The 17,638-nt window shown below is 43.5% G+C and overlaps 1 protein-coding gene across 1 annotated transcript in view; it reads left to right on the forward strand.

Moving 5' to 3' along the window:
* Positions 1–17,638, forward strand: part of tnrc6c2 (trinucleotide repeat containing adaptor 6C2) — a 55,740-nt gene that overhangs the window by 18,957 nt on the left and 19,145 nt on the right. The window contains exons 4-5 of the mRNA XM_028595972.1: positions 2,718–3,122; positions 13,461–15,935. Of these exons, the coding sequence (XP_028451773.1) occupies positions 2,718–3,122; positions 13,461–15,935 (2,880 nt within the window). The remainder of the gene's footprint in view (positions 1–2,717; positions 3,123–13,460; positions 15,936–17,638) is intronic.

A 17,638-nucleotide genomic window follows, 5' to 3' on the forward strand; every position in this document is an offset into this window, starting at 1 on the left:
TAGGTAGAAAAATGTGGAAGTTTGGAGTAGGAAGAGATGAAAGAAGTAGAAAAGATAGCAGAGAGAGAGGTTTGGTGGAGAGGAGACATTTGGAGTGGGGAGATGGAGGACTGGAAACAAGGAAATGGCAAGTTAAGGGGACAGTAACAAGACGGGGTAGAAAAGAGACCGGAACACAAGAGATGAATAAAGGCCTAGAGGGAGGATAACATGGTTAGCAGAGAACACCAGGCTGAGAGACGGGTAGACACAGAAAAAAGAAAGACAGAGCAGTGGTGTTATGGAGCAACCCGCTGATGGAAAGGCAGTGTGTGGAAGTCGGTGAGGAAAGGAGGCAGGGCAGCGTGTACTCACCGTCCTGCTGTCTGATTGGTCGAGACAGCGTCAGGCGGGCCGAGATGAATTTAATCAGAGATGTGCGTCACCAGCTGTAGTTCCAAGACAACAGCTAGCCAGGGGGGGCGGTCTCTCTCTCTTTCTTCCTCCCCCTCTCTGCATGTGTGTTTGACTAAAATCTCCTTGGTGAAAGGGGGTGCTGTGAAAGTGTATGAGTGTATTGTATTTTTATGTTTTTCAAGAACCATGTAGAGGCGCATGTGTTTGTGCCCGTCTGGAAGCGTGTGTCTGTGAAGAGCATCAATATAAGGAAGAAAAAAAAACAATGTTTTGCCTTCAAATACTTTACTACATATGTAGTTATCTTCATGTAAAGGTGTTGTATTTTGGATAGGTCTGTGTCACTGCCAATTCAAGTTTTCTTAATATTACTGCTGTTTCTGTGTGTCAGCAGGTAGGCGGCCATCTGGATTAGTGTTGTGCTCACTGAGAGGGCCTCTGTTTTTAGCTTTTATACAAGCTCTTGGCAGGCACAGTAAATACCTATGCGCTGTGAATTTACTTTAACCTCCGGTGTGGCAGCGTCGGCCTTTGTGTGCGTGTCACTTTGTGTTTTTCCCCCCCAGCACTGCAGTTCAGGACTGCTGTAGGAATAGTTCTTACACTGGACATTGAAGGAGTGAAGCTTTATTTATGCCGTCAGTTTACCGCTATTTCATGGTTTAAAAAAAAAAAAAATCCCCTTCCCTCCACACACACTCGCACAACCTGTGTCTTTTTCCGTCTCTTCCTTGAGTGAAGGCAGTCTGAGCTGTTGTGTAGAACAGCCATATCTATCTAGGGTCGATACAAAACAACATAATCAACTCTAATCATCATGCATTTACCCATGGACCAAGTAACTGTAATTCACGGACGCTCTTAGGTCACTAGCATTTAGAAGCCATAATGAAAGCAGCTGTTTCTGTGTGGCAGGGAATGCTCAGGTAGAGTAGTGCTTATACCAGATCTAGGTTCCTCATAGGTGCATACAGCCACAGACTCACACCAACATCGTCTTTTGATTTTCTCAGTAGGAATTATTCAGTGTTTAGGTCAGACAGTACATTTTTCTCAGTCTTGCAGCAGCCCGGAGAGAGAAGTTTAGCCAAGCCAATCTCTTTGGTTGCTAGCTGTCCAGGGCCTGCTAATAATAACACCTTTCAGGCTAACGCTCAATTAGATGGCTGGCTAGTCACTGCAACCACAGGGAAAGGGTCAGGCTGAGGCCAGTCCAGCAGGGAAAGGTGTGTGTGTGTGTGTGTGGAAGAGAAGAGAGTAACGAAGAGGAAAGGAGGTGTCTCGATGTGTTTGTGTGTGTCGGTGTTCAGTCAGCAGAAAAAATATGACCTTTTCATAGAGTGCGTCTGGGCCAGTAACATATGTTTGACAAAAGGCTGCATGAGGCAGTTAATTTAAAGGGACAGCGCACACCGGCATACAGTGCAGACAAACCAATTCAATTACTAACACCTGCTGAGTACTATACATAAAATACAATACACAAAATTCAATTTCCAGAGACTGCGTGAACACGTGTTGAAAGTAAAACATGTCTGCAGCGCATTCTTTGAAGATCTTCCCCATAAATAGGACCGTTCCATCTAGAGCTGCAAAGATTAATTGATCAATCAATTAGTTTTCAAGTAATAAATTAATCGCCAACTATTTTGATAATCGGTTTGAGTCATTTTTTGCGTTAAAAGTTAAGAAAAATTCTCTGATTCCAGCTTCTTGGATGTGAATGTTTTCTAGTTTTACTCCTCTCTCTTCACTCCTCTCACTATGAAAGTAAACTGAATATCTTTGAGTTGTGGACAAAACAAGACATTTGAAGACGGTGCTTTGGAAAACACTGATCGAAATCTTTTACCATTTTATACAGACGTTTTATAGACCAAACAACTAATCAAATGATTGAATACATAATCAACCGATTAGTCGACAATGAAAATAATCGTTAGTTGCAGCCCTAGTTTCATCACATACTGCTAGAATATAACTTGATAAGATGGCTAGTTTCTGTGCTATCACCACATGTGCAGGTCATATAGTAATTTAGAAAAATTTGGGTTTCCAAGAAATTGATTAAACTGGACTAACATATATGAAAAACCTCACTGTTTAGAGACTGCAGGATTTACTTCGAAAAATTTCAGCTGCTATTTTTTTGTTACCGTGTGTCAAATTTCAGCACTACCACGTCAAATATAATAAACGACTAATGGTGGCTTAACCCAGACATTAATACCTTGCTACCTGCATGTGTCTTTCTGTGTGTTTGTGTGTGTGTGTGTGTGTGCGTGCGCGTGCGTGCGTGCCTGTGTATTGTATCCATCCAGTGCCAGAGCCTGCTCCCACTAAGCCCAGTCCCGGCCCACCCCACCACCTCCACCCCGCCAACCCTACGCTGCCCCTCTTCTCCTCCTCTTCTTCTTCTGGCAATGGCAAGCGCGCCTCCTCCAGTAGCCAACTCCCGACTCAGACTCCCCCTCAGCCGCAGTGCCAGTTGTCCTCTGCCAGTGCTCGTTACCCGCCCAGAGAGGTGCCCCCACGCTTCCGCCAGCAGGAGCACAAGCAGCTACTGAAGAGAGGCCAGCCACTGCCTGCAGGAGCCCTCAGCGCTCTCACCCTCTCCTGTTCCTCTTCCTCCTCCTCTTCGCCTTCATCTTATTCTTCTTCTTCTACGATTACCAGCAGCACTTTCCCGAACTCTACCACGTCCACTGCGAGCAAACACCACCAAGGTTTGTGTCAATACAGTAAAAAAATTGCCTTGGAATAGATTCTTGATTTAAATTTTTTCATTTTATAGCTATCATGGTGGCTGTGTGCAAATTGTCTCACCTTATAAACTTTATTTAGTCTATCGTTTTCATTTTTGTGCATGTCCGCTGTATTTTGGCTATATAACATAAATATGTTGGGAAATTGTAGACATTTATATATAGAAACAGAATTTTTTTTTTTTTTTTTTTTTTTTTAAGTACCCTACATTAAGCTTAATTTCAGAGTTTGTATTCAGTTTAGTTTGGGACAGATACAGTGGTATGCTATGCAGCTTTGACAGATTTACTGCATTATAGGCATAATAAATTATGGTGATTATAATTGTAGTTTAACGGCACACCTTCGCTTCCTGTCATTGTGAAATAATGACGAAATACAGCTCCTAAATAATGTGGGTTGGCTGACCAATTTAAAGCCAAATTAAAAATTTAAGACTCAAGTCTAAGCTGTTTTCAATTGGCTGCTCCCCCCACTTTTCCAGTGTTCCTTTCTTTGGCCTTCTGAAATGATTCTGAAAGCTATATGCTAGTTTCCATTAGTGTGCAAGTCTGCATCCACGTGCTTATAACACTGGCAATAATAACGCCAAATCTTTTCAATCCTTGGAATATTTTGTTTAGATGTTTTAGTCTAAGTCAGAAGAACATGGTTTTGTTGTTGAAGCCTCTGCATGCTCTTTTGCTCGACTCACAGGACCCCCACACTCACTGTCAGTCCTCTGTAGCCAGCGGTAATCTTTTAATGAACTCACCGGTGGCCCCTAAGATCACTAATACTGAACCTGCCTTTAGGTGCTCATTGTGCGGCAGCTTGTGTGTATTTGTATGCAAGTAATGTGTTGATAATGGATGACCATGATTTATTTATGTCATTATTACTCCAGTTTTTTTCTCAGTTTATGGATAGCACTGCATTTCTTTTCGCACGCACACTCAAGACCTTTTTTTTTGTGCATTCGTCTAAAGGGATTTTCTTTGTAAAGGAATCACAACCATCTGCTTTATAGTGTACACAGACACAAAATGCAGCTCACATCCTCTAACACAAAACAATGTAACTTTGAAGACATAGATGCAAGGACATCTCTGTAGCCCACCACGCAATGTTTTCATGTTCAGGTTAGCAGAAGCTCGCATGAGTATCTGCTCGCATCTTGGTTGTGTTTCTCTTCTCAGACTTTTTTTTTTTTTTCTCTCTCTCTTTTCATCAATGCTCCTTTGCCGCTGTGTGATGCTTTCCATTACTGACTCAACATTTGCTGGGACAACACCAGGCACTCAGTAAACAAATCTGCAGCAGCTTTGGTGCAAGGCTTGTTAGTCAGCAAACTACAGCCCTCTGCATCACAGGGGCAACTGGTCCTATTCTGTCTAGTAGCCGTTGTTCTTGTACTTGGGCCTTTGCTACCAATCACAGCATCAAATAAAAGCTTAGTCTGTGTAGCCTGTTAGTGGAAGCCTTTTTTTATTATTTTTTTTTTCCAAGTTGCCGTATTTACTAGTCCATTTAATGAAAAGTGTTGTAAATCAGTCTGTTTTCTTTCAGCATTTCACAAACAATTAAACATTAAATAATTGAGACTAGGGCAGCAAGATATTTAGTTTCATAGTCTACATCGCGGTGTGCGCATGTGCGATAGTCACATCGCAGGACGTGCTATGTTAAAACGCTACAACTTTTTTGCTGCTTGATATAGAAAAGTAAACTCCATTTTCTGTTCTCCTTTTACATGATTGTTATCGGTCGACCCTTCTCCTTTAAGACAGGTAGCCATGTGGGCAATGTGTGTTTGTGACGTAACGTTAGTCCAACGGCGGGGCTTGTTATGGGAAGTGAGGCTCTCCCATGTGGAGAAAAGTACCGTAAGCGGCAGCTCCCGCAGACACAGTGATGCACATGCTTTTCTATGGGTAGTGGACCTACAGTAGTCAGTGTTCTACGTTTGCCGCAAAGACAAAATAAATCACCTGATTAATGCAACGTTATCACAACATCTCCCGACACTTTTTCACCGCAGAGTTGCCAGAAACCTACTACCAGCCAGGCTAAAGCTGATATAGTTGGCCTAAAGAAACAAGGGGTCTGTCCCAACTAACGTTATGGTTCACACCCGCGAATATTAATATAATTGACTTTAGCCTGGATTGATAGTATTTAATACAATGGTGTTATGTAACAGTCAACCAGTGTATTTAACTACCTAATGTCCCTCTCCTAAATCACTTCAGAAGAGTAGTCACAGTGCTTACTTGCTTTGGTGTTTGTAAAGTATTAAAGTTCAACAAAGAATGGTTCACATAAGAAAAGTTCCTTTTTCCTTTTTATTTATATGTAGATGCACTCTCATACAAAATCACCACAGTACTCAAATTATTTATTTCAAAAAAGAGCTATTTATGTCATCTTGTAAAAATGTGTCTTTTTTTCATATCACAATATATATCGCAATGTCAGTTTTTTCCAATATCGTACAACCCTAATTGAGACTGATTTGTTTTATCCTGGATGGATCTTTTTGTTAATTATTAGTTCAGAAGCTGAAACTTTCTATTATGATATTCTCTGGGTTTAGCTGTTTATTGCAGGGTTTCCTTTGCTGTGGGCCAGGATCTAAGCAGGCTGCAGGCTTAACTCACGCAAGAGAAGCAATACCTCTAAGCCTTTAGATTTAAAAGAATATATTTGTCTTTTTTGCTTCAAACAAGTCACGCACCCTTGGCTTCTGTAGTAACCTATAATGTCCTTAATATTGTCCTCATCCACTGGTTGTTGTCCTGTTTGGCCTTTACTTCGCCCCGGTTTTCCCAGGGGCCTTCCAGTACAACGCAGCCTGTGGCGTAGTAGCCATTGGCTGGATTTTCACCCCCTTCCCCTTTGGTTCTTGTCCTGAGGGCTTCCACTTCACATTCTGTTCTGTCCTGTCTGCTCAGCAAATAGCCTCAAGCTAGTGGCCCTGTTGTGGCAAATATTCTAGCATACATAATTTAGAGAGGGGACATTGTAGTTAAACTTATTACCGTGCACTTGAAGATTTAAGCCCAAACCTCTGCTTTATTTGTATAAAACATCACTGCTTTTGTAGTAGAAGAGCTTGAGAATTAACTTAAAATCCCTGCCTGCAAGTACAGATAATTTTTTTTATATTATACGTAAGTATGGAATTAACTCTGTTTTGAGGACATGTTTCTGACCTCTCTGGTGAGGTTACTGTGGCCCAAATGGATGTGATGATGTACACACTTTTTCAGTTGTGCACATGTAAAGGCAAACACATGTGCATAGATGTAGTGGCTGTCCAGCAAAAAGAACACACTAGTCTGACCTAGTTGTGTCCTCTCAGATCAGGTCTGCCTTGCAGGCCAGCTGGCTCAGAGTTTAAAGGGCACACACACACACATGCATACACACACGTGTGTTAGTTTGTGAGCCAGCTGCACTGCAGTATTATTGGGTAGATATCCTAAGGTGGTTAAATGTGGTTAAAAAAATTCTTTTGACCCATTTTTTGGTTATTTTCCTCACGTTTGGTTCAGAGAAATTCTACTGATTTAATTTAGAAGCCATATTAAATTTAAGTGTGTGTGACTAATAACAGTCCAGCCACAGACCTAAAACAATAGATGTGTCATGTGTAATGGGATAACCGTCTTACCGTCTCCTACCTGGGTACTGCTTAAAATCGCCACCTATGGGCAGCACCTAATATATATTGTCTGCTGTGCAGCCCCTAATTGCTTGATACAAAGGACCAAAGAGACCAGGGAGGCAAACTTAAAAAGGTTCAGTGAACTGCAAAACCTTACCATTAGCTACCAACGACCAGCTGAGTTGTACAGTAAGTCAGAGTTATTGCTGATTGCTAGCTCTCAACAGCATTGATCTGTTAGCTAAACAGATCATTTGTGACCAGCAAACATTGTTTTGTTAGCTATCCTAACTTAGCTCAAATGTAACATTTAGTAACCTTAACGTTATGAGTTATTTTCCCTAAAATTTAAATGCTAAGCAGCTGATTCCATGCTAATCAAATGTAAACATACAACCTGTTAACAACAAGGAGAAGTGCTGGTCCCATTTCACAATATTTCAAGACAAATCCAGCAAGCCCGCTTACAATCTGTTACAATCTACAAAAAGAGGAACACCCAGGCAACACAACAGTAACATTAACCACATACTATCAACTAGGGGCTATCCACACACACTGCAACATCCACAAATTCTGAAAGACAATCCCATCCAATTTCAAGGGCATTGACACCACTCCCAGTGACCTCTGCTCTCTGAACCCCATTTAATTGTCCCAAACACCAGACAGAAACCCCCTGTCCCTTCTCCCTCCCTTAACACACCCACCATCCCCATCTCTCCAGCTGACTGGGGACCATTAAGTAGTCTGGAGTAGCCAGCAGCCGTCCAGACAGGCTCCCCAGTAGCAGGTGCTGGAGTGGGGGTCTCAGACTGTGGGAACTGCAGCCCAACAGCTGTTTGCTGGTCACCCAGACGGAGCATGTAGCCAGAAGGCACTCTTTTAAAACACTTGGCCCAGTCATTTGGGCCCTTTTGATTCGCAGGTAACACAGTTGGGTTTTTGAGCTTATCTATGAAGGTGGAACAGAAAGAGGGAAAAAAAAAAAAAAAAAATTGATAGGTTGAATAAGGCATAAACTATAATGGTGTATGTTTTTTTTTTTTTTTTTTTTCCATCGCTTAACAATTTCTTGAAGGCGCAATATGTAATACTGACAGCTAGTGTTTAAAATAGTTACTGCAGTACAAATTCAAAATATTGGAGTCGTCTCCCCCGCCCCCTCCTCCCCAGTTCACGGAGGCTGCCAGGCTGAGACCGCAGCATCCACGACAATGTTGCTAGAAGCTTGTCTCACATAGCCAGACATTACTGCATAGCGGAGTAGCTAACGTTAGAAGCTGGCTATATTGACCGTCATGAAAGCCTGTGCTGACGCGCTGGGTTTATGTTTTTACAAGTATATCTGGCAACCTGGCCTGGCTGTGAAACTGGGCAGTTGATAACACACAGGCCAAAACACAAATTCCATCACGAAAATTTCAAAAGGAGAAAATACTGGCATTAGCATTGTTGTCAGAAAACATAGTATTTACACTTAGCATATTTCCTTAATATCTGATGATGCATTGGGGTCATTTTTTGATTTAGAACAGTAAAGACATTACATATTGGACCTTTAATTTTAAAACCTGTAATGTTCTTCAAGTACCTTCTTGTAGAAATGCAGGTCTGCTTCTTCAAACGTGGTACCATTAAGATGTAAAAGTCTCTACCACTTAGATTATGTTTTAAAATCATAATCACAAGACTACTTGGCCATAATGAAGTCGGGGAGGTATAGATTGCCCCATGTGCTCAGTCTGTGACACACGTATGCACACACAAGTGAGAGAACCCCCTATTGGCTTCATTAATCCAGCCTATGTGAGGGAAACCAGAGAAGTCACCATGGTCTCGCTCTCCTATTTTTTCTCTTCTCTCAGCAGAGGTAAACCGACATGAATAATGAGCTTTTTAAGCCCTCCTGTGACCATTCCTTCAGTCCCTTCCGGAAAAACAAGTACATACCGTCTTCCGATCCGAGTGGGCATGAAGCACCCCTCAAAGAGAGATAGAAGGGGTCTGTTTGGGTGCAAAAGACTACTAAACGTCCCCTCCTGTCCTGGTTCTGGTGTTATGTCAACCCACGGTTTGCTCTGAGAAAACCATGCGTAGTCTTCAGCTCACAGTCAAACTAAGGATTCCATTTATTGCCACACCATCTCTCTTAGTCTGTTCTTTCTTACCGTCTCCCTTGTTTTCCCTTGCCACTGCAAATACCAACCCCTCCCCCCAGACTTTCCTCCATCTCTCCCTACCATTCTCTCTCTTTCTGTCACCCTGCCTTTCATTTTATTCAAAGTGGAGGGGAGCCACTTAATTCTTGGCTACCTGCCCATTTTTATGATGGCAGCTAGTCTCATCAGAAGCTCATCTCTTGCTTATTTCTGCTTATGTTGTTGCTGTTGTTTAATGTCACTTTTTCCACACAAGCTCTGCTGGGGTGCGCATCATTAGGGATTTGCTGTTATTATTTATGTAGTCCAGGTTCTTTCCTCTAAAGAGAACAAGCCTGTATCTGCACGCATGGACTTGCACATTCACAAAAAGGCAGCCTTGGTCCCTGTTGGAAGCATCTTAGGGTCCCTTAGTTTCTATTTTTGAACCTTTTTCATTCACAAAATGTAATAAGAGACTGCCCTCCTAATTGCAACCAGAATGAAAGCATCACTGCATTACTGACGCATGATTGCAAATGGTGGATGGAAATAATTGTCCCCTTTTCTTTGTTTTTCATGCTAAGCTTGCTTTCGTCTCTTCTCTGCCAAATCACTGCTTTGCCAAGAATCAGCAAGATCTTTCTATTGGAGTGTCTGGTGAGGGAGTTAAAGTGGAACAATCGGGGCATTTTGAGGTGAAAGGAAAAAGAGGCTGTTTTGCATTAGTCCACGCATGTACATATCTACAGAAGTAGACATAATAGCATTAGCACCCATTCAGTATAATGCAATCCAATACAATAGTCCCGCAATAAATACTCCTTTTGTAGAGCTTATAATGTTCCATTTTGTTAACCACATTTGCTATTTGCATTGCACACTCAGTAACTGCACATGCTATTGGTCCAAGCTGTAGCAGCAGTGTTTTGGTGGTGTGAGGAATTTTGTGTTTGACTGCGTAGCCGCAGACATACTAAGAGGATGTCTGCTGTTTCCCCATCCTTGCATGGATCTGTGTAAGCACTCTGAGAGTGCTGCTGGTGCACCTCTCCTCAGGTATTTTTCCACTCTCGCTCTCTCTCTGACTGACCCCTTTTTTTCCCACAACAGGCAATGCACACTCCTGTTTTTTCCTTTTTTGTTTTATGTTTTTTTTAAATTAAGAATTTGGTTTGTTTACACCATCTGTGACAGGAGTGATTTAAAAAAGACTGCTTTCCAGGCTTTGATTAAGTTATTATGTAACCTATTTTTACACTCTTTGGGAAACCGAATGGGTGAGAGAGAGACCAGGTGGGTGAGGGGTCAACTGAAAAAAGAATTTCCAGAGGCTGCAGCCTCTGCACTTCTTGGCTATGTTTCAGGTCTGATAAAGTGGCGCTTGTCTTCTCTTTCAAAGCTAGCATTGACAGAGCTAGGACAAAACAGAAAGGGAGTAACATTAGTAGCTTTTAATGGTGCTGTCATATTTCTTAGCGTTTAGAAAACAAAACGCCTACAAGCCAGTGAGAGTTTGCAGTGGTAACTGAAAAGACCAGCTGTTTGGGTTTTTAATTTTTTTTATTTCTTTACAAATTGACTGTGTGACAAGCTGTCATGTGCAAGATCAATAGATCTGAAATGGTGCCAAACCAGCCTTTTGTGAAACAGAGCTACTCTACACACAAAATTGCAGTGGAACTCCAACATCAAAAACACCTACATTTAGATGCATGTAAAATGCTTTTGTAACTAAGATAACTCTAGATATAATTAAAGGTGCTGTATGTAGGATTGTGAAGAACCAGGACTTAGCCAAAAAATTTGAACATCAACAACTTCTCAGTCCCTCCCCCCTTTCTGCCAAAGCCCAAAACGGTCTCCTAAGCCCCTCCCCCCACAAGGGAGAATGAATGTGTGTGCAAGAGCAGCGATTGACACGCAGTTAGACACCCTCCATTGGAGCATCTGAACAGGGACCTGTGGATTTTTGTCTAAGTCTTACCTACTGCACCTTTAACGTATCTCATCCTTCATTAGGTCTAGTATATCTGACACATGGATATATTGGTGTTAAATTCCAAGTCCCTTGAATATCTTCGAAATGATTCCTTAATGCTATATTAGCTTGCTGTTTTTTGGGCATCTGACAATTTTTTTTCTGTCCACTTTTTAGGAATGAAAGTTTGGACAGGTATGTGTGCAGGCATTACTTTTACCTTGGATATTTGTCATGCAAACCAAAATTAGTCCAGGCAATGAAACCAACTTATTGTCAAATGGCAAAGAAAACTCGTGGAAAGTCCTATTAAAGGCTTTCCAATTGAAGGCTCACATCTGGCTTTATAGTTTGAGCAACTTCTTACTTTACTCCAAAACAATTGGCACTGTCACAGCAGTTGTGAGGGATTACATTTGCTGTGATGTTTCAGTAGTTGTTTTTTTTTAGTGTTCTACTGATTTGATAGTTATTTGTGTGTGTGTGTGTGTGTGTGTGTGTGTGTGTGTGTGTGTGTGTGTGTGTGTGTGTGTGTGTGTGTGTGTGTGTGTGTGTGCGCGCGCGTGTGCGTGCGCGCGCCATCAGTCTGACGACCCTGTGCGATAAGGCTGCCTGGGGAGTGGAGATAAGTGTGTTGAGGCAAGAATTGCATTCACAGCCATTCTGTAGCATGTTGCGCAGCATCTTAAAGCCACATATCTGCCAGCGTTCGTGTTTCCACACACCTTAAACAAATGGACTTTTCTCTCATCTGACTGAATTGTTTTGACCACTGGGTCTTTATCTCATGATGGATAACTTATAGCTATTATGGAAATTACTGCAACAATCTGATGGAAACTAATGGCAGAGTAATGGAAGGTAAAATAGCTTAATTACCAAACAAGACAAATATTTTACAGACACAGTCTGGGTCTTATAATTAAAGGTTAGTGAGCCACGCTTACTGCAGCTGCTCAGGAGGGTAGCCAGAAATGTATTATTGTCTAGTAGGCTTCTAATGCTTGTTAAACAGAACTGCTTATGTTGCATATGGTTTGTTCATGTTTAATGTGTTGCAGCCAACTTAAAAACATATTAGTATATTGTCATAAGGAATATTATAAGGATACATAGTATTTACATGCAGCAACATGTCTGCTCTTTTACCCCTGAAAAGTCCACTTTTGCTATATGTTGGAAAACACAAACGCAGACAAATATCTAGCTTGTGCACAATTTGGCTGTTTCATAATACACATAAATTTTCCTTTCTCCTCCAAGAGTTACTGGATGAATTTTTCCTTATCATTGATTGGCCTGTGAGCTGGTGATATTCCCAGAAGTTCACATTGGTTTTAAGACCATTGCATGAGGCTGGCCTAGTGGTTAGGATGTTTGCATGCTGGATCAATAGCCTGCCTGCTCTCACCCACTAGCATTAATAAGATCATTGATTAGCTGCCTCCCATTGATTGATTACCCCTTTACAGCATCAAATCATTCTATTATTAATTCCCCCTCTGAGGGGATGCTTTTCTGCCTAATGAAATTTCTTGTGTGCGATACCATGTTGGTTAGAGAATCGTTGGAAATGCTCTTTTAGTGGTGTGGTACTTAATTTGTAAATCATGCTTAAAGCCTGTAAGTAGTAGGACAAGATTGACGTGCCGTCCTTAGTTCCCAGATTGTGATTAAAAAATGTATGTACACGCATACCTTTTCAGTAATATGTATATACAGATAGTGAGAAGCCAACAGAGACACACACATATTCACACAAGCTTGTAGGAAGTGGTTTGTGGTTTCTTAGTGTAGTGAAGTTGGAGGAGGAGTAGGCCCGGTGGAGTGTAGGGAGTGATGGATGAAAAGCTGTCCTGGTTTCATTCCAATAAATGAGCGGCGTTCCACTTGGGCTTCCCTTCACAGCCCCAGCCAGTGAAGCCACGATGGAGACGGATGGGCCTCTCACTGCTGGGTTTAGAGGAGAGCAGAGGGGAGAGAGGGAGAAATTAAAGGGTGAGGAAAGAGATGGGGGCAGAAAGTGAGAGAGGAGACATGGACAGAGCGAGAAAAGGGGGAGGGGGGCGGGGTAATAGATAAAGGCAGCTAGATGGTAAGAAGGAAGAAATGTAAGGGGCAAAACAAGACAGCTAGGGACGAGGACGCGGGTCGGAAAGGAAAGTGGAAAAGAAAGTTAAGTGAAAAGTGAAGAGAGAGAGAGAGAGAGAGAAGGAAAGAAAGATTGATAAAGGCAAGAAAGTGAGGGTGTCCCTGTGTCTGTCTGGCCAACTGTACCAGCCAATCAGATACAATTGGTCCAGGGGACTTAGGGCGCTGTATTACATGATGTTCCTTAGTCTGTATTACATGATGTTCTGTCTAACCTGATGCATTTTTCTTCTTTCCCCACACCATCCCTCCTTTTTCCTCCTTTTGTTTTGTCTTTTTTACTCTTTGTCTCTATTCCTGTTGCTTGATCTCTTCTATATTTCTTGCATTTCAACTTTGTCTTAACCTCTCTCTTCTCTCTCTCTTTTCTCTTTAGACATATCCCTTCAGAGTGGCTCAGTTCCCCAGTATGAGGCCTCTCATTGGGGAGCCTCTTTGCCAGTTGACAGCTCCTCCAGTGCCAATAGCTGGGACAAAGTGATTATTGACAAAAGTGACACAGAAGCTTGGCCCTCCATCAGCCGCAGTAGTGACCCCAGCCACCCCGCAGCACCAGAATGCTCCTTGGGCTCAGCTAGCTCTAACGCAGACACCAGTGCTGTCACTACCACCACCAGTAGTAGTTTTCTGAGTATGGCCACAGGTGCCGCAGGCCAGCAGGCCCACTACCCTTCTCTTAAAGCTAACAATAACATGATGACGGGACCTGGGTCAGCCAGCACATGTGGTAATAGAGGCTGGGGCTCAGATGGGAAACAAGATGGTATGAATGGTGGCAGAGTAGGAGCGCCCAATAACTGGGGCTCTCCCAATTTTAACTTGAACCTCAATCCCAATGCCAACCCATCAGCCTGGCCTGTTCTGGGACATGAGGGTGGTGGGGGTTGTGGTATTGGCCCCAACGCTGTGTCAAACTCCCAATCCCTCCCACCAGGTATTAATGGCAATGGAAACATGGGAAATGGAAGCCTGGGAGGTGCAGATAATGGCGGGGGAGGTTGGATTGGCATGATAAGTGCTAACGAAAATGATCAACAGCACCCTTCAGCCAACACAAGCTTGTCCTTCAAAATGGAATCTTCTAACCTTAACACTGACGGACCAAACCACACTAAGCAGCAGCAAGCTCATGAGCCAATGAGCCCTATCCATGGGTTAACTGGCTGGGGAGGCCAGTCACCCACTGAATCATCTCAGCTCAATGGGGACACAACAGGCAGCTCTGTATGGGGTAGTGGAGAAACCAAGGCAGCTGACTCTCCCAAAGACTCAGGCTGGGACTCAACTCCCTCTGCAGGTCTTTCTGCCTGGGGCCGCCAAGGCAGTGGTGGTGGGAGTAGTGGAAGTGGTGGCTGGGGTGACTGGGGGAAATCCTCTGGTGGCGGAGACACATCTAAAGGCTGGGACACAGTAGACGCTGGTAGCTCTGGTTCAGGCCAAGAGCAGCAACTTAGCTCATGGGGCCAGCAGCCCAGAACAGCCCCAGCAAGCGACGGTAGTGGGGACAGCAGCGAAAGTAAATCTGGCGACAGAGACAGGTCCTCCAGCACGGATTGTACCCCTCTGTTCCCCCGGCAGGACCTGGACCCTAGGGTGCTGAGTAACACGGGTTGGGGACAGACCCCCATCCGTCAGCACACTGTATGGGAGATGGAAGAAGCAAATTCTGATGATGGGAAGAGCAAAAGCAGCTCAGACACCATGGGAGGCTCCAGCTCTAATGGTGGACCCTCATCCGTCAATGGAGGTATCATCAACCCGAAAATTTGCCCCAGTCAGAGGCCTGGGTCTGGAGAAAAAAATGACAGTGAAGGATTATCATCCTCAGGCTGGAGAGCCCCTCCACCTCAGCCTATCCAGACTGGATCAGGATGGGGGGACCCCCCACAGTCACTCAGCAAAGCACCAAATAGCACTACCAGTGGCTGGGGTGACCCTTTGCCTTCCAGTGGTCCTAGAAATGGAGGCACACCATCTTGGGGTTCTGAGGACAAGTCACCCAGTTGGGATGATGGCCAGAAGAAAAGTCAGCCCACTAGCTGGGGAGATGGCCCCAAAAACTCCCATGGATGGGGCAACAATAATGGGGGCTCCAATGGCTCCAGCACAGGGGAGTGGGGAGAGGCGGAGGTCAAGAAGAACGGATCCTCCAGCAGCATGTGGGAAGGAGAAGGAGGAAATGGAGGAAGTGGTGGATGGAAGGAAAGCCCCAGGGGAGGAAATAGAGGAGGAGGAGGCTGGGATAAGCCTGCTCCTACTGTGAGTAATACCAGCTGGGGGGAGACCCCACGTGCCAATGGCCCAGTACAAGGATCATGGGGCTCTTCCAAGCCCCAGGAAAGCAGCAGCAGCAGCAGCACTGGTAGCGGAGGAGGTGGAAGCATGGGTTCATGGGGTGGTCCTGGTACTGTGAAGCAGAACACATCAAGCTGGGGCAATGGCAGCAAACAGGACCAGGGCATGGATCCTACCGGCTGGGAAGAGCCCTCCCCTCCCTCCATCCGCAGGAAGATGGAGATTGATGATGGAACGTCCACCTGGGGCGATCCCGGCACCTACAAGAAGACTGTCAATATGTGGGATCGCAAAAATCCCAATAATAACACAGGCAACAGCGGCCCACCTCCCAGTAAGAATGGTGGAGGGATTATCCCCAACAATAACAACAACATTCACTCTGTCGGCCCTGGCAACAACAATCACCATCACACTCACCACATGCACCACCATCCCCATCATGGCCAGCCCCCAACTCACCTGCAACACCATGGAAACAACAATGGGTCATCCAGTAATGGCCCCCCACATTCAAGCGTGGGGACCCAGGGTAGACCCCCCCTCGCCAACCCAGGTAACACCGTATGGCTGTGCTGTTTTTGTTAAAAATTTCAAATTTGTTTATAGAATTAAAAGCTTGTATTGTCATTGTATTAAATACAATAAAATGCGAGCTGAGCGATAATCAGTGCAATTTAAGATACAGAAGGAACAAAAAGTCAAAAGTAACTTTATTAACCTAATTGGATATTACTAAAAATAAAAGTTTTTAAAAATGCAATATCTACTAGGGGTGGTACGGTTCATAAAAAAACCGCTAAACCGCTTGCTTCGTCGGTTTGGAGCGTGTGTGCATCGCACGGTTCATCCGTACACTGTTAATGTGCACTAACCACTTACTGCCGTAGTGCCCACTTTCAACACCTATGTTAAAACTTACTGGAAATGAGAAGCGGGATGAGCGTGACGAACGAAACACATGGCAGCTGATTGGATGAACACGTCACATGGGTCTTGCTGCTCCCGAATTTCAAAACAGACTCTTATGGCGTCTCGTTCTGAATACGATCTCGTATTTTTACATTTTAAGCGAGAAATAGGCCATACAGTTGCTGAATCTGTCTGTTTTTTTTGATCGACAAAGGTCAGTTTAAAAGATTTTTGTCAGATTTTGAGAGGCGCCGAGCTGACCACTCCTCAAGTGGAGTGTGGAGTGCTGCTGCTGCAGGTCACATGCAGAAATCTCAGGTGGGAGAGAAAAGGAAGGCTGCCGGAGTTGGAGGATGCGCTAGCGTCGTATATAGTTTGGTGTATGGGAACATTTTGGGATTTCTTGTCACCTGTGATGACAGCGGAAATAAAACAATAGATAGAACTGCCACTGTGTGCATGTATTGTGCAACATGCATTCAATATACTAATTTTAGCTATATATCATATGCTGAAGTATATTTCTGGAGTGTTAAAGATTAAAAGAAAAAATAACAAGAACCGTACAGAACTGAAAACCGCGACCCTAAAACCGTGATACGAACCGAACCGTGGGTTTTGTGAACCGTACCACCCTTGATATCTACATAGATTTTCAATTAAATTAAAAACCTGATGTTTTAGGGATCCAAAGCATAATTAATTTTTCCTGAATGGTATTAGGCTTTAGAGTCGTTCTTGATAATCCGCTCCATTGAGTATGGAGAGTGACAAAGCTTAAGTTAGTTTAGTTTTTGCTCATAAACACACAGTGACAAAATTACAAACAAAAAGGCATTGTTGGCAACAATGGTTATTCCATTTAAAGATTGTTATTAAGCAGGTAGTCTCAGAGTTATGGAGGGCATTTTAATGGTCATGCATACATAATTAACAACTGTACAGCAAGCTTAAGTTACCTCTGCAGCCATTTCAATTAAGTCTTTGTAAAGACAAAGGCCATGCATATAGACATGGCACAGCTTAATGCCCAACAGTCTCATCTCCTTTTTGATTGTGAATGAGACCATTGCCCCCTGCTGTTTACCAATTGCACTGCAGCTACCAAAAAGCATATTGACCACCTAAATACACACTTGTGCTGATCACATTTATACCTTATCAGTAATCACCAGGTTGAGCTGGTCGAGGGCCTGCTGCTGTCATGAGGAGGCAGAAAGGCTTCTATATACAGACAGCATGGCACTATCTCAACTACTGAAAACTAGCGTACTGTTAGTCTCTCTTATTAACATGCCACTACAGTGCTGGGGTTTTCAGTTGCTTGGATTATCATAATATAGGTTT

The sequence above is a fragment of the Perca flavescens genome, chromosome 2 (genome assembly GCF_004354835.1).
Source record: "Perca flavescens isolate YP-PL-M2 chromosome 2, PFLA_1.0, whole genome shotgun sequence".
Classification (NCBI taxonomy): Eukaryota; Metazoa; Chordata; class Actinopteri; order Perciformes; family Percidae; genus Perca; species Perca flavescens.